This window comes from Suillus plorans, assembly GCF_016647745.1.
Source record: "Suillus plorans strain S12 chromosome Unknown HD556scaffold_3, whole genome shotgun sequence".
NCBI classification, from domain to species: Eukaryota; Fungi; Basidiomycota; class Agaricomycetes; order Boletales; family Suillaceae; genus Suillus; species Suillus plorans.
Genome location: NW_024537387.1, coordinates 138155 through 158688, shown reverse-complemented (window position 1 = coordinate 158688; position 20534 = coordinate 138155). Strand labels below are relative to the sequence as shown.

Below are 20534 nucleotides of genomic sequence, written 5' to 3'. Positions count from 1 at the left end.
TTCACGCTATGCCATTCTTACGCTTGTGCGACATGTTCCGTCTCCATTCCTGCTCCTATATACATTTCTCTCCTACTGCAACCACCTTGGCGCTACCCTATTACCCTCACCACCCTGGTGGCACCCTACCTCCACCAGCAATCCTTTTTGCAAGAGCTCGTGTTTACATTATGCCATTCTTACACCTGTGTGACACGTTCTGTCTCTATTCCCGCTCCTGTTTACATTTATCTCCCACTGCAATGACCTACCTTGGCACTGCCCTACCCTCACCACCCTGGCAACATCCTACCTCCACCAGCAATCCCTTTTCAGGAGCTCGCATTTACGTTGTGCCATTCTTATGCCCGTGTGACACGTTCCGTCTCTATTCCCACTCCCATTTACATTTCTCTACCACTGCAACGACCTTGGCGCTGCCCTACTACCCTCACCACCCTGGTGACACCATACCTCCACCAGCAATCCCTTTTCAGGAGTTCGCGTTTACGTTGTGCCATTCTCATGCCCGTGCGACACGTTCCGTCTCTATTCCTGCTCCTAATATCTCCCACTGCAATGACCTTGGTGCTGCCCTATCCTCACCACTCTAGCGACACCCTACCTCCATAACCAATCCTTTCCCACCTCCTTCAACACCACAACATAGACGAGTAAGTCCACAGTTCATCATTGTCACGTTATACCCCCTCACCTTTCTTTAGCCTACAGGAGCTCGCGTTCACACTATGCCATACATGCTTATGCTTGTGTGACACGTTCCGTCTCTATCCCAGCTCCGGTGTATATGTCTCTCCCACTAGATTCAGACAGTGGTATTTAATATGCACATCATTTGTGCATGTTCTATTACTCGTTGTATGTATTTCAACGCTTACAACTCATGGTGCACTAACCAATATGTCTTGATTAGTAGGTAATTTCTACATAATATGAAGGTTTCAGCACATTTATGGACGTTACAGTGTAAAGCTGCTGGAAGTGGTATTACGTCGAGCATGCAAGTGATATTACGTCGAGTATGCACGAGGTAGGTGCGGTATTATTTAAAGTGTGATATCAATTGACTGATTTTGTGTCGCCTTTGTTCCAAGTTCTTTCAGTTGAACAGCCATGTCACACGCTATGCAGTCGCAGTTACACTTGGACACAGACAGCGACTTTGACGATCAGTGTGGCAATCCTAGTCGCATCTCTATTCTGGGCCCCAGCGCTTCCAAAGGGGAACTTCTAGAGGTAAGACGTGATTCGTTTTCGGAGCTACTAGTATGTACTGATTTGATTAACTTCAGACACTCAAAGCGCTGCAAATTCACATACAGCGGCTTCAGGACGAAAACAAGAGTATCAAGGAGGAGAACAAGACTTTACTTGCTGACAAGCCCAAACGAAAACGGCGCGCAGACACTCAGCACGAACTTAGCGCTCACGAGGATACTATCACCATCTATGCTCGTAAGTATGGCATGATGGTCGAGATGTTTCCTAGTAGCGAGCTTCTCAACAAGAAACTCCCGGAAACTCCCACTCCGTTCGATAGCCCTGACTGATATAAGACTGCAGCAACGCAGGACTCTGCCTTCCTAGACGAGCTTTATCATCATTTCCCTGAATCACTGCACAAGGTGATGGAAAGCTCGTATTTCAGTGATCTTGTACGTAGTTCGTTATTCCCAGAATTACTATGTCACTGATGCGACAATGTTCTCATCTTTAATTATTAGGTACTGAAAAGTATTCCTGATGCTCGCGCCAATGAAATCAAAAAACTTCGTGGTGTCGCTGGTGATATTTTCGACCTTCCTTCAAAGTACTTCACCAACACCAACTTTGAGAGAGCCACTATCCCCGAAATACAACAGTTACTCGGTGTTTCATCTGCTACAAACCAGATATACAAGACTTTTCCGCCGGTCTTGTTTCCAGGGTTGAAAGAGGATGGGTCGCTGAAGACGGTGTTTGGGAATTGGGAGTTACTAGCCCGAGTAAGTCTCATTACTAGCACTGTTTTTGTGCCGCTGATTTATCTTATGAAATGTGATATCATTGCCTAGATTCTCAAAGCTTCACTCCGTGGTGTTACCTCACTCCATGACAGATCGAGTGGTGGCGGTGGTGCACACACCAATTCTCTCAAGTGGAGCGTTCATCAGATCACGCCAGGAGCAATAGCATGGGCAGCCGTTATCATAAGTAGGCTCTGCAATCGATGACAACTCGAGTCTCTAAGTCGGCTGTCTTAATCATGTATTGTTGCAGGCAATATTTCTACTCTCGCCGGACACCGAGTTCTCAAGCTCTGGTCTTGGGAAGAAGTCGAGTATCAATTACAAGAGTCTATTTTACAACTACAAGAAAGTTCTTGTTTCGAAATGGACCACCAAGCGCATTGTTTCGATTGTTGCCAACATTAACCGCTACGTCTTCAAGGTTGCCAAAGGACCTGCCATTGATTCGGCCAAGCAAGAGGATCATACTAATGCTATTACGCACTCAAATAGATCTGTTATGCGGAGCCCTAAGAGGGGCGTCGTCCGCTAACGTTCGTGACGTAACCGGAAGGGTCCGGTGTAGCAAGTGAGACTGGCGACGTCGAGTCGGCAGATATCACAGACGCGCGTGTCACGTGACTTCTAAGACGGCTGTCTGTGAAGTCACTGAAGTCAAAGATAGGACAGTCTTGTCCTAACGATGACCGTCGATCGAGGTAGACTTAGATGCAACGAGCACCTAAGAAAGTCGTACTAGAGACAAGAGCTGAGAGGCTCTTGAAGGAAGTAGTTTCGAGGGAAGATTGAGTAGATTCAAGTTAGGGAATCTAATACAAGATGACCGACTACTTATACTAAGTGGAGAGGGTTGAGGGTTGGGTTACCGTACTGTAGGTAAGGGTAAAGGGGAAACGGAAAGGGTATAGGTACGTTGGCAACACAGCCTGATTAGTGATGAGAGGTCGAATGCAGAATGAGACCGAAGAATGTTGGACCGGGCCAACGGTAAAGTTACAATGCACAGCAGGTGCGAGTCAAGGGAGATGAAAAGGGAAAGCCACATTGGTGGCATGAGTCCAGACGAGTCAAGGTGCCAAGGCACGTGCGCACATTGGTGCGTTATCAGAGATAAGGCGGATGATGGGGTGGAGATGAGGGACGGGAACGGTCCCGAGGATCCGGTCAACGGATATCCAGTAGAGGAGGACGAGCCGGTAGATGGTAAGGGCGAGGACGAAGGGAAAATGATAGGGGGGCCACGTGACCGATGTTACTTGTAACAGATGCCATTGATCGTGCACTGGCTGCACTGGACATGGATAGCAACTCGGACGACTTGTCTGATACTTCTGCATCAGCTGCAGCAGTTTTGGTTGCTGATCCAGAACCTTTAAATGTTGCTTCTGCGCAAATCCAAAGTACAAGCGCTGATGGTTCCCAACCTGTCGATGAAGCACTTGATGGTATTAATACACAAGTTGCTGATGCCACCGTACAAGATGTTGGAGGTAGTGCCAGTGGACGAGGACGGGCAAAGACTATTAATAGAGGAAGGAAGACTGCAGTAGCTCCCAAGGCCACTTCTCGCACGACTCGTTCTCGTAGATAGTTTTTGTTAACATCCCGTTATCTCTGACACTGGGTTCATTCTCAATCATCCTTAGAATCCTGCAGTTATGTTTCTCTCTTTCAATCATCTGTTATCTACGTCACAATAGCCAGAGCCATGTTTAAATTTTCAAGTCCCGATGCGGACGCCAATTTAAATAATCGCTAAATCATATCATTGTCTTTCTCTTTCCTCGACCAATCATTACACCGACGTCCTTGCTGCTTTCAATCAACCTTGCCTTAAATTCAACTGAATCTCTGCTCAATTCTGTCACGACCTCATTACTACAGGACACCCTCTCTTTTCAGACTCGTCAAAATGGTGCCTGGACCGTGGAATGTTTGAACTTAAGGTCAGATTGTTTTTCTTGCTGCGGTCACTTGATATTGTTGTTAACCTTGATTTAGATGCTAATTTAAATGTTGCCTGGACCTATTATCCATATCTGAATCATTCCACCTGGACCGACATCGTCTTCTGAATCCAAATTCCACCTGGACCGACAGAATCGTCTTCTGAATCATTCCACCTGGTCCGACATTGTCAACCATCACTTCAATTGTATTGATACCCAAGGTTTTCCCGGGAGCTGTTAGCGTTTAGATTTGAGCAAGGTATGTTTTCCTTTCAATATTTGCCTTGCAGTCCATTGATATTGGTCTGATTCAGAGAACCAACACATATTGATTCAGAATTCGGTGCAGACGAGCGAGATTCAGACCAGCATCGATTTCCAGTTATTATCATTAATAGTTAAATTGATAGTTAAATTTGAATCCGGTATTAGCACCAAATTAAATAAATCGCAATGCATTTTATAAAGACAGTATCGTTACAATATATTGAATTGACTTGCAACAACTTTGCAATGACGGTTGTGACTGCGCAACCCTCTACCTTCACTGTCGAGAGCTGTGTCTCCCGGATTACATCTGAAGCTGCGCGTCACATACATGCACACGCCGTGCACTCTGCTCGTCCCGGTTCCGAATATGCTAATGCGACCTCTACCAATGCAACAGCGCCTAATGTGAATCCTATAACTGGCCTCCGGAAACAAAGACATAATCCTGACGGGATCTTTTGTACTATGCCCGGCTGCAACAAAGGAGACCATGACAACACGCATTGCTATAGTAAGGGAGGAGGAATGGAGGGGCAAGCCCCGTGGATGCGAAATAAGAAGGGGGTGAAAGAATCGGCTAACGTCGCAGCAGTTATCACACCAGCGCCTGTCATCGCCGCTGCCGCAACTGATCTGAATAGCCTAATGCAGGATCTCTCTTTCGCATCCATCACCGATATCCCGGGTGACATAGCTTGTGCCGTCAATCTCCCTTTCACAACTATCCTGGATTCAGGTACTATGGTGACATTAGTCAAGGACCGGAGGTTCTTCCACACGTACTCTACAGAGGACCCTGTTGACGTTTTAACGGCTAATCATGGCGTACTCCAGACAACCGGTCGCGGAACTTGCGTCGCGTGGTTCACCATCAATCAGAAGCATCTTCGCATACGCCTCTCGAATTGCCTCCACGCACCTGGAGCTTTACTCAACCTCCTCTCTGTAAGTGGAATGAACGTCAAGGGATGGGACGTCAACTTCCGAGCCAACATGACGTGCGAACTTTCATACAAAGGTTCACGGGTTGGCACTATTCCAGCCACGGGAAAACTGTATGCACCTGATTTTGAATTCATCCCATTTTCGGCTACACCTTCTCTCACCGTCACGCACATTCCGGAAGTGTCAGCATTTGCTAATGTGCCACTAACGATGGATCTATGGCATGCCCGAATCGGGCACATTGGTAAAGACGCTGTCATGCGCCTCAATCGCATTGCAAGAGGAGTCACTGTCGAATCCTCTTCGCCTCTATCACATTGCGAGTCGTGTATCCTCGCAAAACATCCTCATCAACCCTTCAAGGCCTCTGAGACAGCACGATCCAGCGCGTTTCTCGATCTCATTCATAGTGATGTGTGTGGGCCGCTACCTACCGTCACCCCACACGGAAAACATTATTTTATAATTTTCCTTGATGATCACACTCATGCGCTGGACTTACAGCTGCTCGCGTCGAAGGACCAAGCCCTGGATGCTTGGCGCGCCCTCCGTGCACGATGGGAGAATCTATCCGGCAGGTGAGTGAAAGTCTTTCGCTCAGATAACGGCGGGGAGTTTATCAACGACGCATTTAATGCGCACCTTGAGGAGACTGGAGTCCAGCATCAACGCTCCGCCCCCTATGCTCATCAGCAAAATGGGAAGGCGGAGAGGGTGATGCGTACGATCGAGGGTCGTATGTATGCGATGCTGGACTACGCTCGTCAACCTCGAGGTCTCTGGGGAGAAGCGGCTCTGACTGCATGCTACCTATTCAACCGCACTGAGTCGCATGCCCTACCGCCGGGAAAAACACCGTATGAAATGTTACACGGTGTTCAGCCCAACCTGACACACCTCCGAGTCTTCGGAGCACGCTGCTTCGCGCGTATCCCTCCCGAGCTTCAACAAAAGCTTGGTCCCCGTTCAAGGGAGGCGGTCTTCTTAGGCTATCCACCTGGTGTGAAGGCTTGGCGATGTCGCGATGTTGTCACAGGCACATTCTTTAACTCATGTGATGTTATTTTTGACGAGGGTTTCTCCCATCGTCCCTTTCCAGACAGTGATGACGACGACGACGAGGCTGTGCCTCGGCCAATCCCTCCCACGCAACCAACATCTGTGCAACCTGCCCCTTCCGAGCCCCCTCACACGACTGTCATACGCCGATCTGGACGTATCCCGATGCCAACGGAGAAAGGGCAGGTATTCAAGGAACGAGTCTCCCTTGACAAGGCTCGCCTCTCCCGTCAACGTGAGCTTCGGCTTGCACGGATCAATGGCGTGCCACCGCCTCCGTCAGATGTCATCACTGCTGACGCGCCCATCATCGTTACCCCTACTCCAATGCCAATGCCTCCCGCACCATCCGTCACAGACCCAGATGCAATTGTCCCCGACACAGACGAAGTCGGATTTCCTCAAGTGCTCGCAAATCTAATTGTCGTCGAGGTGGCGAGTTTATTGGTGAGGAGTGACACTCGACGCAATCCCTTAGCGCGCGACTACAACTTGAAGATACCTCCTGCAACATTCGATGAGGCTATGCGACGTCCAGACTGTGACCATTGGATGGCCGCAATGCGGAAGGAGATCAATTTGATGTCGGAAATGAGCGTGTATGAGCTCATGCCTTTGCCTGTCGAACGTCGCGCAATCGGATGTCGGTGGGTTCTCGAATTTAAAGAGGACTTGAAAGGGGGACCTGTATTTAAAGCGCGACTCGTGGCGCAAGGTTTCTCTCAAGTGCCAGGGGTGGACTTCGGCAAGACATTTGCACCCGTTGCGCGGTCCGCCTCCATTCGTATCCTCGCTGCATACTGCGCGTTGCATGACTGGGAACTTGACTGTTTCGACGCCAAGAGGGCCTTTTTATGGGGAAAGCTGCAGGAAGATGTGTATATGCGGCAGCCACCGGGTTTTGAACGTCTGGGACGAGATGGTGCACGCCTTGTCTGTCACCTCCTGTCCTCCCTTTACGGCCTCAAACAAGCGGCCTATGACTGGTACGAACTGTTACGACACGTGCTGACATCGTTGGGATTCCTGCGCTGTGAAGCTGACTACGCTGTGTTTATCTTCGACCACGTCAACAGTGAGGGGGTGCGGGTCATCTGTATCACAGCTTGGCACGTTGACGATGGCCTTGCCGGATCAAACAATCGCCGCTTCCTAGATCAAACGAAGAATGAAATTGCGAAGCGTTTCGGCATCTCGGATCTTGGACCAGTCACCAAATACTTGGGCATTCAGTTCGTCAGAGACCGACAGACGCGGGAGTTATGGATGCATCAGGAGGATTATATCCTGTTCTTACTGGAGGAGCACGGGATGACGCAATGCAACACAGTCGCGCTGCCAATGGACCCAAATTTTCCGTTCGGACGTCCGACTGACACGCACCCTCACATAGATGACTTAGCAACCGAGTTCCGCAAGCTTGTGGGTGAGCTCTTATACCTTGCGATGTACACTCGCCCGGACATCGCGCATGCTGTCATGCGTCTCGCACAACACAATGCCGCCCCAGAAGCTTGTCATTACTCCGCTGCAAAACATGTTCTTCGATATCTTGCGGGAACCATCAATATGCGGACTCACTACGGAGGCTCCGGCATCAATCCTGACTTGCATGGGTACAGCGATTCTGACTGGGCATCGTGCCCCGCTGACCGAGTCTCGGTGTCAGGCTATGCCTGGTTCTTCAACGGCGGTCCAATATCCCACTCTGCGAAGAAACAAGTCACTCATGCTCTATCATCCACGGAAGCCGAGTATATGGCTCTCATGGCCGCGATCCAAGACGGCCTATGGTTGAAATCCTTCTTCGAGTGCCTTCAGATCCCTCTCGCACTGCCCCTTCAGCTGTTCGCTGACAACGCCGGAGCTATTGCCTTGTCAAAAGAGGCTGCCAACCACATCCATACTAAACATATCGACCTCCGTTACCACTTTATCCGATGTCACATCGAAGAAGGAAGCTTCCTACCCATTTGGCTCTCGACCCACAAGAACGTTGCCGACATATTTACAAAGGCACTCCCGCGCCCGTTATTCATTCACCATCGCGCAGGACTGGCACTTGTGATTCGATGATGGGGGTGGTTGTCTTCTCTTGACGTTGTTGGAAGCGCTGTCTCGTTGAGGGGGCGTGTTGGAATCAGCTTCGTCATCGCTTCGTCATTGTTTCCTCTTTCGTTATCTTTGGTATTCCGGACTCAGTACTGTAGCTTATAATTTCGTTGTTTTACCTTATTTACACCTCAGCGGTTCTTCCTAACACGCTGAGGTATGTTTCATGTCGCGTCTATGTTTCTTGTTCATTTCTCATCGTACTCTTATAAGTTATTGTAGATTCATCCTTCAGGTATTGTGAATATAATTAGCGGTTCTTCCTAACACGCTGAGATTCGTCCTTCAGTCCGAACATCCATGATGACAATCTCAATTACCACTCGATGCAATTGTCATAGTCATAATTGTCATGACTCATCATAATTCCCATGCTATTGCAACCGAGCTCGCAACTGTCATTTAAATGATCATGACAATAACGACTCTATTATGGCAACCTATTTAAAGACACACCCTGCATTTGCATTTGGGCATTGAAACCCGTTGCAGGGCGTTGAAATCTAAATTAGGAATTTCCGACAGAGTCCTGCCAAATTTTGCCGATGACCGGGCATAACCAATTCGACAACCGGTCCGACATTCTTGCCAGCAGCACTAGTTAACGTTACCACTGGGAAAGCAGCTGGATAATGTATTTTGTCAAGAAATATAAAATCTGAACGATTGATAGCCAGAGATTACGCACACTCCCAAAAATGACGGAGCCAAATGAACTCAAGGTTGAAGCCCTCTTGAACATCATCAACTCCTCCGCACGCGAAGCAATGGCGGAATACAAGAACACTGGACATGGAGTCCCCGGTATCGACGCAAATACTCTCCACCCTCTCGACTTCGCAACGGATACACTTGCCCTCAGAAAGGCTATCAGGCTACTCGAGGGTGCGTGTGAGCAATTGAACACAATACTGGCTCCCCCCCAACACACAGCATATAATGTAAGTGTCGATTATAGACGGGCTTATATGTTTTATTGCTAATATTTATAGTTTATCAATAATTACAATTGGGCGTGCACAAACGTCGCCACGCAATCATGTATTGCAGACGTCTTGGAAAAACACCCAGAAGGTCTTAGTGTGGATGCATTGGCTGACGCAGTCAACCTTGATAAGACCAAACTTGCACGTGTCTTGCGATTGCTGACCATCAGGGGTTGCTTCAAAGAAGGTGATATGCATACTTTCTGTTGATAATTCTCTCTGAAGCATTTGGTGTTACACAGTCAAGCGAGACGTATTCGCAAACACGCGACTCTCCCTCGTGCTCAAGTCAACAAACGATGTTGGGTTTAATTTACAACACCAGCGAGGCTGCCACGAATTTGCTGCGGTTCTCTATGAGACCATGACCAATCAAGAGTTTGCAAGATCAAACGAGGTTGAGAAGTCCCCCCGAGCATTTACTCTCAAAAAGCAAGGCAAAAACAACAGCTTCTGGGAAATGGACGTAAGTTTTAGTTATCATATTGGCCTTTCATGCCTTACCATTTTGTATAGGAAGAAGCTTGCGAAGTGCGTGCGGATTCGTCTGCTCATGACTGACTGATGGCTCACAATACACAGATATTTCACAAATGCATGCTAGGCCATTCTGTGATCCATGGCTCATATACGGCGCTGCACTGTGAGAAATTTTGTAATCGTCAGCATGACTAAAGGGAGCCATAAGATTACCCTTGGGACAATGTATCATCCGTGGTGGATGTTGGATCTGGAATCGGAACAATATCTATTCCTCTGGCGAAAATGTTCCCTCATCTCAGAGTAACCAATCAGGATCTCCCGGAAACTTTAAAGCTGTCAAGAAATGTGAGTCCAGACAGGTCTACACCCAGCGGGCAAGTTATATTTACATGATCAGACATGGGAGCGGAATGCTCCTGAGGCGCTGCTCGACGGGCGCGTAGAGTTCGTCCCATTGAATTTCTTGGAGGAGTCACCTGTTGTTGGAAAGGATGTTTACTACGTAAGTGCTAAGTTCACTCCAATTCAACGCGGGCTGCTCGATAATTTGATATAGTTAAGGAGCATCATTCACGACTGGCCGGACAATGAAGCACATGTGATTCTCCGCAATATTCGCAAAGTAATGGGACCAAACAGCCGAGTATTGATTCGTGAGTCAGCTGTGTTTCAAAGTGGTGTTGCCCCACTGGCAGAATCAACGTCCTGTAATAGATGATTGTGTGCTCTTGCGCAAGTTCGAAGAGCCAGACGTAGTGGCTGATGAGTCTACTAAGGTGAGCTTCGAGTTTAGCTTGACGGTGATCATGCATTCAAAATCACAAGGCGCTCGAACCTGCGTTATTGAACTTCGGTAGTAACACACCATACCAAGATGACATGACTATGTGGCTTCTTTTCAATGGCAAGGAGCGAACCTTGAACGAATTCAAGAACATTGGGCAAGTTCCTTCCATGCCTGGATACGTTAACGATGTTTGATTTGTTATAATAATTCGCAGGGCCAGTGCTGGTCTAGTACTCACTCAAACCTATGATCTTGTAGGGATGATGCTCATGGAGTTCAGAATAGCTCAGGACTGATGCAGGACACAAATTTGTGATATTTTGTTATTATACTTTTGCCCTCGATTGATCATATCATGAAAGACGGCAACGACAAGGGAAACTTCGTCCTCTATCGATCGCGATTGATCAAGATAACCGAGAGCTTCCCTAGTGGTTCCATCGGAAGCCTCTGCCCCTGCTGTGAGTCGTGCGATATTCCCAGTACCGCGTCTCGGACAAGCGGGAATTTGAAGTAACCGTAACTGGGGTTAGAAAAAGTCATGTATAAAAAAGTACTAGTCGACTGAAAGCTAGACATTGCTATCCCGTTCAATCTTCTGCATTCTTATGTAGGAGTAAGCCTGGTATTCTCAACCAGCTTGTTAGTGGAGGATGATGCGAGATGTTCTGATTCATTCTGAATCGCAGAGATGTAGGCTAACGCAGCAAAATTTTAGTGTCCATACTTATCTCTCTTTCCGATCTACTTCGGAATACCATATCAATCCCACAATACTCTTTGCAGAGCATCACCTCCTGACAATTATTGATTACTTCCATTGTTGAAAGTGCTATACATTACTACTAGTCGACTCTTGGGCGTATTCATGGAAGATAATTGTAGCCATGGCGATCCCTGCATCGGAGTTAGCTACGAGCTTAGCGTGATATTTTCGAACATCGAGGATGAGGCGTGGTCCCAATATAAACATTTGTACGAGCGAGAAAATTTGGAGAACACCGCCATAAGTCCGAGTACCCACGGTAGTTGGGTCCTATGAAAATGATGAACGGTGGTCGCATGCAGATCCGTAACAGATCAGCTTACCGAAATTGCTGGAGACAAATAGCCAAGTTGGAGGCAAGACACAGTAGCAAAGCTAGCACATGCACGACTTCAGCGCTGAAGGACAACCCCAATCAAAATATAAGCTAACCTTGCAAAGTAAAGCACATGTGTTTTTACTAACACTGTGAAGCAGTCCCCGATCGTCCATCTCGTCCATGGTTGGTGCAGTTCACGGAAGTGTTTTACAGCACTCCAAAGTACAAGGCACAGCGTGAGGACCTCCCATGCAGTGCCGAGTAACCAATACTCAGCCGCCAGACGTATGTTTCCCCCAATGAGACACTGATGGGTGCCAGGGAGGATAAGGTCCTCTGGTATTTGTCACGTGAGTTTGATTCGCTTCAATCTTTCGTGAATAACCTTACCACCTAAGATTTGGTAAATTTCTATCACAACAATCACTCCACAGGCTATCGTGATAGCGAGAAAGATCACAACAAGAAAGACGAGCACCTTTCTCGATTGCTGATGCATGGCAAATAACCGAGTGATCATGATGACTTGCATGATGTCCCAGTTAAGTTAATATGACTGACGTATTGTAGATGAGTTGCTCACCGCCTAGCATGCCGCCAACGACAAAACCTGTACACCATAATGCACAGTTGATAATTTCACCTGGGAAAAATCATGAGCCCCGAAGAACTACACAATGCATCTCAACTCACAGCTATGGCACTCGTTATATTAATCAACAACCTAGTCGAGAATCTTACTCACCCCTACATCGGAAAGCAGTTGGTGCGTGAGAATGACAGGCATCGGTGCAAAATGCTTACCTTATTGGTCACCGAGACTGACGGAAGAATTGCTGGATGGCAGTGGATGCCCAAAGTTAGAAGAAAGACATGCGATGGACATTAGACATACAGAACACAAAGACACTGGTTGCGAAAGATCAATCAGAAGCACGGCACCGACTTGTTAGGCAAACATACGCAGCATACAACACTCCAATGTAGCGCAGCTAGAAGATTTTGAAGTAAGCACAGCGCTTATAACAAGGCCAAGCTACGTACACAGAGGAAAAGAGCAGTCATGGACGACCAGCGTTGTCTCTGCCCAGAATTAATTGTATTGCTCTGTTGCTTTTGTGATTGGGAGCTTGCTCACCCAAACCAGATCAACCTAGTATAAGACCTTTCCTAGTGAGATAGCTGCTCGGTAATTGCGCCAACCTACCTCTTGTCCAAATGTCAGTGCTGGAAACGTCTTCAGTGGTCCTTTCTAGTTCTTCGGCGTTATATTGCTCACCCCAGTCGTATGCAACCACAACAGAAGAGGCAGCTACGAAACAGACGGATTAGATTGAGTATTACTAGTGACACTGTCCGACCACGAACCTATATAATCAGTATAATCACGATTCAAACTGACCAGCATCCACCAACCGGGATCTGATAACATATTGGAGAAAATCAGATGGTATGTCGGACAGTCGGAGTGAATGGTGAACTTGGCGAATATATACTGCAACAATATACTGTCATCTGGCGCCTGTATTACTTATGATTTATATGTGTGACACAGCATGCACTAACCTCGAATTGGATATTTGTTCCTCGCTTTCGACCAAAGCCGGAATACTACTGAGTCTGAGTCAGATTGAATCAAGTTAGACCCGGAAAGAGGGAGTTACTCCAGGATCACCCAATCGACCTCCCGGGGATCTGCAAAGCCGTGTCGCGCGTGCGGAGTATTTGACCACCATTGTTTGTAATAACGTCCAGTACGCTTACCCATGCCCGGGAAGCGCAAGCTCTCGTCCGAGAACCTCGAGGTCTTTTTGATAAGACATTGTGTTGGCATGACGCCAGAATGAAAGGACTATTCCGAATGCAGCAGTTCAACAGATGAGTCATCTCTTCCATCAAACTCTACAATCGAGCTAACCTTGGCTGCGATGGATTCAATATCCTTCCAATGCCCCCGCCTTCTAAGAGGTTGCATGTGCCTCATGCACGCTTCTTGCCCTCACCTTCTGCCTCCGTTGTAACTTGTCAAGCTATAATTAAGGCCGTTATAAAATGGAAAGTACAATGAGGAGTGTAACCGATGGGAAATGCAATGTACTTGAAACTTCAAGTTGAGGCCGAGACTATCCCTGACTTTAAATGAAAGAAGTCATAACACAGGCCCGGTTCCTGTGACACCGAATTGTACCGGTGATACGATGTCGCACGATAATAGCGAAAGAACCAACCTTGCCGGTTCATCTCCAACTATCAGTCCATATAAGCACTAGCTACTTTGCAGTAATCTTGCAGAATACGCATCAAACAGCTTCAGCTGCACAGCTTGAACTGTAGATCACGAGGATGACACATAACTGTACCCAGCCCTGGATTGACCTAAGCAACATATGATCATATGATGGTTGGTTTTGACACTTGTTAGATGAAAGCTGAGCGCTGAGCGCTGAGATGCTGATGCGCTCGGTAACTCATCAACGATAACGATAAAACTCCTCCACTGGGACACACCGAAACGGTTTGGTCCATTACGTCATATGGCATCTACCAGCGGATGCTCACTTGTTTCAATCACGGCTTGCTACGGGCATGGAACTTGAAGCGGTAGGAAACACGTAGGAGAGGTGACTGGAGGGACAGTGAGTGAAACTGAAATGTGGGACATAGCGTTGTCTCCGGATGGGAAGAAAAAGGTTGGTGGTTGTTTGGAGGGTGCAGTGGGACATAGTACATATGCAAAGTCATTGCAAAATGGACACGACCCAAAACAGTGTGGCCTGTCTGCTAGATGGCCAGCGAGTAGCGAGCAGACTTCACGATGAGACTGCAAGACAGGGGGACGTTGATTCAAAAAGATACGTCACAGTCGTGTACTCGCCGGTGACACAACCATGTTTGTGATCGCTGGATACCACCCTTCGTCTCCTTATAATTATAACGAGTCCCAAGTCAAAATCCGGGTCTGGGATGCCAAAAGATTGGTGTTTTGCCCTGCTTGGACCCCGGATGAAAAAACCCTTATAGGCTCCGGGTCAGTCGATTACTACTAACCTTGAAAGCAGATCACCGTGCGACTGGAAGGGACACACCACTATTAATGTCTACTTCTTTGCAATATCATGGCTGCATCCTCGCAGGCGCGTCGGAAGACAAGTGTGGAACATCGACAGCGGCCAGCCCACCGTGACCAAGTTCGCTCCTCCACAATGTAAGAATACGTGTCCTTTTTGGCGGATGAAAAGCTAGTCATTATCTGCCGGGAGTCTGGGACCATAACACATACGCATGCCAGCAGGATGTGTCTGCAACAGTAAACCTCGACAACCTTCTGTTGGATGTCAATGTGAGTTGACAGACAGATCTCATTGTATTTCATTCTTACTGTGATACCTCAACAGTGAACACCGTGCTCTCCCGGGGCAACAACGTCAGAATTTCGTGAATGAGGTTTTTTAACACCCCATCATCCTCAGATACTCCATAAATGTCTCATGCTATATTTCCTCACCTCATGTTCTCAGTTTTCGGTACGACCCGAGGCTCACGATACACTATCCTAGCCCCTCTTTTTCAATGGGCTCGAAACCTTCCTTCTGGCAGACCAAGTGTGCAGAGCTCGACCTGCAAGAGTGTCACATCAATAGTCGACTTTCTGTACACGAAGGGCAAACGTGTTTGTCATTTTCTTCCTCCATCTTGAATCACTTAGAGGTATGCTTCAGCAAGAGAAAAACAGATCCCGAAAAACGCTACTGCATGCAGCTCATGTCCTTACAATAGCACGATAAAGCAGCAATCCTGTTGTTTGGCTCAAGCCCAGTCATATCTTCGCAACCGTATGCTGCCTCCACCCGCACCTTCGGTCATCCTTAATATTCTCATGCAACAATCAAACACGCTGGACGCCAGACTCGCTTCTGGCTCTTTATGTGTCATACCTCTCATGAGTATACCGACGGCCATCATTTATCTACCCGTCCACGACGACGATGTCTCCCTGTCACCTGACATCTCATGATGTTGTCTTAAGTACAATGGAAGCATACCGCCGTTTATTGCGTACTTTCCAACCCACGCACTATACTTACCATTTTCCACTGATTTTTCTGTTGTACCGTCGGAAGCTCAGGCAGAATTCCCTTACCTATGGTAGCCACGATTTGCCATCGAGCATCGGTAAGCAAACATCTTCCTCAGCTTGGAGGTACATACTTAAGTACTTATCAGACTTGATCGAATGATGAAACGTAATGTCGCGGGGTTACTGCTTTCGGTTCCCGCTTGAAAATGACTACTTATTCGTGCATGATATGTATCTCGTCTCAATAGTCAGCCTAGGCGTGCACAATCATCCATCATGGTTGCTTTATATCATGAAAGTCATGTCAATTACCCTCCACTTGATGGATCTCTGTCTCTCCCTGAATTGGTGGAATTCAATGCGCAAAATAACTCAGACGTCACTTTCTTTGTCTACGAAAAACCTGACAGGAATGATTTGGTCTCCATCTCACACTCAGACTTCCATCGAGCTTGTCATCGGGCCGCCCAGGCGATTAGGCCAGACTGCGCAGGTGCAGACAAAGAAGTGGTCGCCCTCATCGGGATCTCCGACACCATTCTTTACCAGACAATATTCATGGGTATCATCTTCGCTGGGCTAATTGTATGTACATACATTTTTTGAATGAGCGGATTTCTGACCACTGCTATTTCAAGCCATTCCCCATGTCCCCTCGTAATTCGGCGGCGGCAGTCACGAACATGATGCAGAAAACAAGATGCTGTCGTTTAATCACGACTCAACACTCTCTTGCTTCCTTGATCGATGGAGTCAAAGCGGGTTTTGTGTCTCACGACCCTCAAACGAGCCAGCTCCAGATCGACGAGATTCCGGCGTTGAAACGCCTGTACCCCGCGCTCGCTGGTGGTACTCCAGACGGGGTCATTGTCCCGCACTCTTCCCTAGGTTTGCCGTGGTCTAAACATGAGGTATTATTCTACCTGCACTCCTCTGGCAGCACTGGCTTCCCCAAACCCATTCCAATAAGTAACCTGACTGCCATACATTGGTGCATAACTGGAAGGTCGTCAAGTAGGCGACCTCACTAACAGTCAAACAGTTACGTGGAAGAGCGTATGATTGTAGAAGCGGTAAGAAAGAGATAAGTCTCAGTACAGGAGCGTCGTACTATATATAGGGATCCGTGAAGTAAGGTGTCCAATCAACGACGTAGATAAGTATAACATGATGCGTCATCGCTTGCGTCATGTGCCGCGTCAGTGTGTAGTAAGCATCCAGCTTACACCCCTTCCTACTATCTTTGAGCTTGTTCGTTCTCCCAGGCATCTAGAGCCTCGCAGTCTTCTACTTCCCTCCGCGGTAACCATTCGTCGTCTCCTTCTCCAAAGCCGACCCATCGCACCAGGTATTGTTTTCCTCGGCCAACCTTCCTCTCGTCGATGATCCTGTCAATGAAGTTTTCTAATTGTCCATCTTCCGTCACAACGGGTCCGGGTCGTGGGTGTTCACGGGAGGGGAAAAGGGCGGGGTCGTTTGCGACATATGCACGAAGTTGACTAGAGTGGAAGGTAGGGAATATGTTTGGCGAGTTTGGCAAGTCGAGAGTGTATGTTGACGTTTCAGGGTGGGCATCGGTGATTGTGTACGGCCCGTCGTAGCGCGGCATAAACTTCGCGACACGTTTGTCGCCCTTCTGCATATATTCACGTCGGCGGTGCTTGGTGGCGAGCATCACGCGATCTCCGGTTTGTAGCACGAGTGCTGGTGCACGGCCTTTGTTGACATTGGCTGCTTGTGCGGCCTTTGCTGCGAGTAAGTTGTCTTGCGCTTCCATCACGTCGTGTCTAAGTTGCGAGAGTAGCAGGCGTGCACGTCCTTCCTCCGTGTCACTAGTTGTGAGAGCTGGCAATAAGAGCGGCAGCATTCGTGGAGAACGGCCAAGGTGCAGCTGGAAAGGAGAGAACCCAGTACTCGCACTAATAGTGTTCATGAGATGGAAACGTACCCGGGGGAGTGCGCGCACCCATCCCCTGTGGTTCCGGTCGACGTAATACCTCAAGCACTGATTCACCGTTTTGTTCGTCCTTTCACTCGCACCGTCCGTTTCTGGGTGGTAGGCTGAGGACATCTTTAGTTTTATACCTGTTAGTTTGTGTAGTGCCTTCCAGAATCTTGAAAGGAACAGCTTATCACGGTCTGAGACTACTTCCTTGGGCAACCCGTTTTCACAATACCAGTGGTCGAAGAAAAGTGCCGCAAAGTGCTCGGCCGTAATGTTGTCCTTGCAGGGGACGAGACGAATGTCTGAGTTGAGGCGGTCCGTCATCGTGATAACCATGTTGTAGCCTCCGTCTTCTGGGAGGGGTCCAACAAAGTCCACTGCTACGGAGTCGCCCCTTTCATCTGGAACTGGTAGAGGGTGTAGAGGTCCAGCCACTGCGGTTGTCTTGGATTTGTTGCGCATACATTCCGTGCACGAGGGTATGTATGATTCCACTAAGTCCTTGCGCATATTCGGCCAATAGTACGATGCACGGAGGAGAGCGTACGATTTGTCAGCTCCGAAGTGTCCTGCAGCGTCGTGAGCAGCATGGAAAAGATCTTCGCGCAGATTATCGACACGAGGGACAACAAGTCGTTTTGCGATGTAGAAAAGGCCATTTTCATCTTGCTCCAAGCCCGGTAGCGATTAGTGATGTGCAAGGCCCGGCTTGAAGCCCTGGGCCGGCCCAAGCCGGGCCCAAATAGGCCGGGCCTAGCCCAGGCCTAAGTCACGGCCTGAGCAGGGCTTAGGCCTGGGCTTGAATTTAGAAAAGCCTAAGCCGGCGGCCCAAGCCGCGGCTTTGGTACATAGAGTATATGACACCTTGTCACGTCAGTGGTCACGCCCCACAAGTATGTGTTTGGCATTTTCTCATTACTGACTCTTACTATGACGCGATTCTAGAACTCGTAAAGGCGCAGCAGGATCTAACAGGTAAGTCTCATCTCAGTATCTTGGTCAGAACTCTTTATTGACGACGTATGTACCTAACAGGTAAGTCTCCTACGTCGCATCAGTACGGCTACTCGAAGTGTAAAGTAAAAGCTAACTCACGTCTCAGTATCTTGGTCAGAACTGAGACGCTCGGGTGGCTGGATGCTGCCTTTTATACGGTAAGTCCTTTTCTAATCTATATTGAAACGAAACATTGATACTTGGAAGATTTCGGCCCCAACGTCACATCTCTCGTCCCTGCGCCTCTTTTCCCTTGCGCTCGGACGATCTATTCACCATGTCGTTCCTCGCCTTCGGTCTCATCGGCAACGTTCGACTCGGAGGGTTTGGACGTCGACAGCGATTCCTCTCAACTTCAACTACATACGCATGTCTGATCTCCTTTCGTCCTGGGATGAGCGACGCTCGACGGAGACTTCAATGGGCGTCATCTCGCGTCACCACATTGCAAGAAGTCGTCGCGTATTCATTATTTGGTATCTTCAGTGTCCATGTCCACCTACAGACATCACCATCCTCGACTGGGTCGGACAACCTTCCGAGTTCAACAGCTGTCTTCCGGCCTATATCACTTCTTACGCCACTCCTCCACACACCCTTCCATCCCTGTCCAAACGTTCTCCTCCTTGTCTTCTTCCCTTCACCTGCTCTCGTCCATCGTCCGTATTCGTCTGAGCCACGTCAGCAGTTGCTGACGTGTGCTGGGCGTTTGCGCATGGTGTTCGTGGTGTTGGGAACAGCATGGTGGAGCTCGGACATCGGTTTGGGCCGCGGCTTGCATGGGCCTAAGCCCCGGCTTTGGGCCGGCTTGGGCTCACGGCTCAGGCTTGAAATCTGGTGAGCCTAAGCCCCCCCCAGGCCGAGCCTAAGCCGGGGCTTTGAGCCCAAGCCGGGCCGGAACATCACTAGTAGCGATCCTAACAAGCTACTCAGTCGTTTACACCAGGAGTCAAGAGCGTACCCTTGCGCAATGCGTTCTCGCACATTGTCATCTGCTTGAATCGCCAGGATTGCCCCGCAAACTTGTGAAGGCGATACACTGTCCGTTCTCCTCGAAAGAGCATCAGCAGCGCCGTTTAGCTCACCTTTAAGATAATGAATATCCAGGTCATATTGGGACATGTACTCCGCCCATCGACATTGTCGTCGTGACAAGTCTCGTTGCGTCGTGAAATTCTGTAATGTCCGATGATCAGTGTAGACATCGATGTGCATACCTAACAGGTCAGATCTCCACTTCTTCAGTGCGCGCATTATCGCCAATAATTCTTTTTCATGTACCGGGTAATTCAGTTCCAGTCCTCGTAGCTGCGTGGAGTCGAAGGCCACAGGGCGTGCTGTTTCACGTGTTTCGCCCCAAGATAAAAGCGCGCCGGTTGCATAATCCGAGGCGTCGCACGTCACAAAGATTTTGTTCAAACCGGGGTTGTCATGATCGATAGTTGTGAGGCACTCTGGACTTGTGACGAGCGCCTTGATCGCGGCAAAGGCCCGCTCATGCTGTTCATTCCAGCCGGGAAAGTGAAGTTCTGCGGCCTTGGTAGTTAGTGCCGTTAGTATACGCGTGTGCCTCGCGACGTCAGGCAGGTGGTCTGAGAGGTAGCGAACCATTCCCAGGAAGGCTCGCACATCAGATGCCTTTCGTGGTTGAGGCCAGTCCAGAATGCGTTCCACCTTAGACCCATCTACCTCAATCCCTCGTGCCGAGATGCGGTGCCCTAGGAAGTTGATTTCGGTGTTGAACAATGACGTTTTCTTAGGTGAACAATAAAGGTGCGCGTTCCTTAGGGCCAGGAGTACTTCGCGCACATTCGCCTCGTGTTCTTGTAA

General features: G+C 48.5%; 8 protein-coding genes across 8 annotated transcripts; 5 read left to right on the top strand and 3 right to left on the bottom strand.

Annotated features, from left to right (window-relative positions):
* Positions 1-1113: 1113 nt before the first annotated feature.
* HD556DRAFT_1436926 (uncharacterized protein) lies at positions 1114-2541 on the top strand (the record flags this gene model as incomplete). Its single annotated transcript, XM_041305624.1, has 6 exons — positions 1114-1236; positions 1293-1455; positions 1564-1655; positions 1725-1985; positions 2055-2183; positions 2260-2541. 6 exons carry the CDS (start codon positions 1114-1116, stop codon positions 2539-2541), a joined length of 1050 nt encoding a protein of 349 aa, XP_041166363.1.
* A 4195-nt stretch (positions 2542-6736) lies between these two features.
* Positions 6737-6940, top strand: HD556DRAFT_1222084 (uncharacterized protein; the record flags this gene model as incomplete). Its single annotated transcript, XM_041296827.1, has 1 exon — positions 6737-6940. A coding segment is annotated over one exon (204 nt), but the record flags the coding sequence as incomplete, so codon positions are not given.
* Positions 6941-8832: 1892 nt separating this feature from the next.
* HD556DRAFT_1261441 (S-adenosyl-L-methionine-dependent methyltransferase) lies at positions 8833-11367 on the top strand. Its single transcript, XM_041299054.1, has 11 exons — positions 8833-9285; positions 9337-9517; positions 9573-9796; positions 9847-9861; positions 9913-9973; positions 10019-10158; positions 10211-10315; positions 10370-10466; positions 10528-10589; positions 10639-10754; positions 10815-11367. Exons 1-11 carry the CDS (start codon positions 9043-9045, stop codon positions 10894-10896), a joined length of 1326 nt encoding a protein of 441 aa, XP_041166361.1. The 5' UTR covers positions 8833-9042; the 3' UTR covers positions 10897-11367.
* Positions 11368-11432: 65 nt separating this feature from the next.
* Positions 11433-13508, bottom strand: HD556DRAFT_1436922 (uncharacterized protein; the record flags this gene model as incomplete). Its single annotated transcript, XM_041305623.1, has 15 exons — positions 11433-11636; positions 11690-11741; positions 11799-12021; positions 12076-12210; positions 12269-12328; positions 12581-12594; positions 12649-12677; positions 12730-12768; positions 12824-12838; positions 12893-12912; positions 12965-12997; positions 13054-13207; positions 13252-13296; positions 13350-13380; positions 13450-13508. The coding sequence occupies 15 exons, from the start codon at positions 13506-13508 to the stop codon at positions 11433-11435; spliced, it is 1113 nt and encodes a 370-aa protein (XP_041166360.1).
* Positions 13509-15818: 2310 nt separating this feature from the next.
* Positions 15819-17102, top strand: HD556DRAFT_475737 (amp-CoA ligase). Its single transcript, XM_041310717.1, has 3 exons — positions 15819-15858; positions 15910-16348; positions 16402-17102. The coding sequence occupies exons 2-3, from the start codon at positions 16040-16042 to the stop codon at positions 16792-16794; spliced, it is 702 nt and encodes a 233-aa protein (XP_041166359.1). The 5' UTR covers positions 15819-15858; positions 15910-16039; the 3' UTR covers positions 16795-17102.
* Positions 17103-17375: 273 nt separating this feature from the next.
* On the bottom strand, positions 17376-17696 carry HD556DRAFT_1215035 (uncharacterized protein; the record flags this gene model as incomplete). The annotated part of the gene is made up of 1 exon (XM_041296660.1): positions 17376-17696. A coding segment is annotated over one exon (321 nt), but the record flags the coding sequence as incomplete, so codon positions are not given.
* Positions 17697-18565: 869 nt separating this feature from the next.
* Positions 18566-19379, top strand: HD556DRAFT_1436919 (uncharacterized protein; the record flags this gene model as incomplete). The annotated part of the gene is made up of 4 exons (XM_041305622.1): positions 18566-18683; positions 18744-18765; positions 18823-18862; positions 18912-19379. 4 exons carry the CDS (start codon positions 18566-18568, stop codon positions 19377-19379), a joined length of 648 nt encoding a protein of 215 aa, XP_041166357.1.
* Positions 19380-20069: 690 nt separating this feature from the next.
* Positions 20070-20315, bottom strand: HD556DRAFT_1226353 (uncharacterized protein; the record flags this gene model as incomplete). Its single annotated transcript, XM_041297076.1, has 1 exon — positions 20070-20315. A coding segment is annotated over one exon (246 nt), but the record flags the coding sequence as incomplete, so codon positions are not given.
* Positions 20316-20534: the final 219 nt, after the last annotated feature.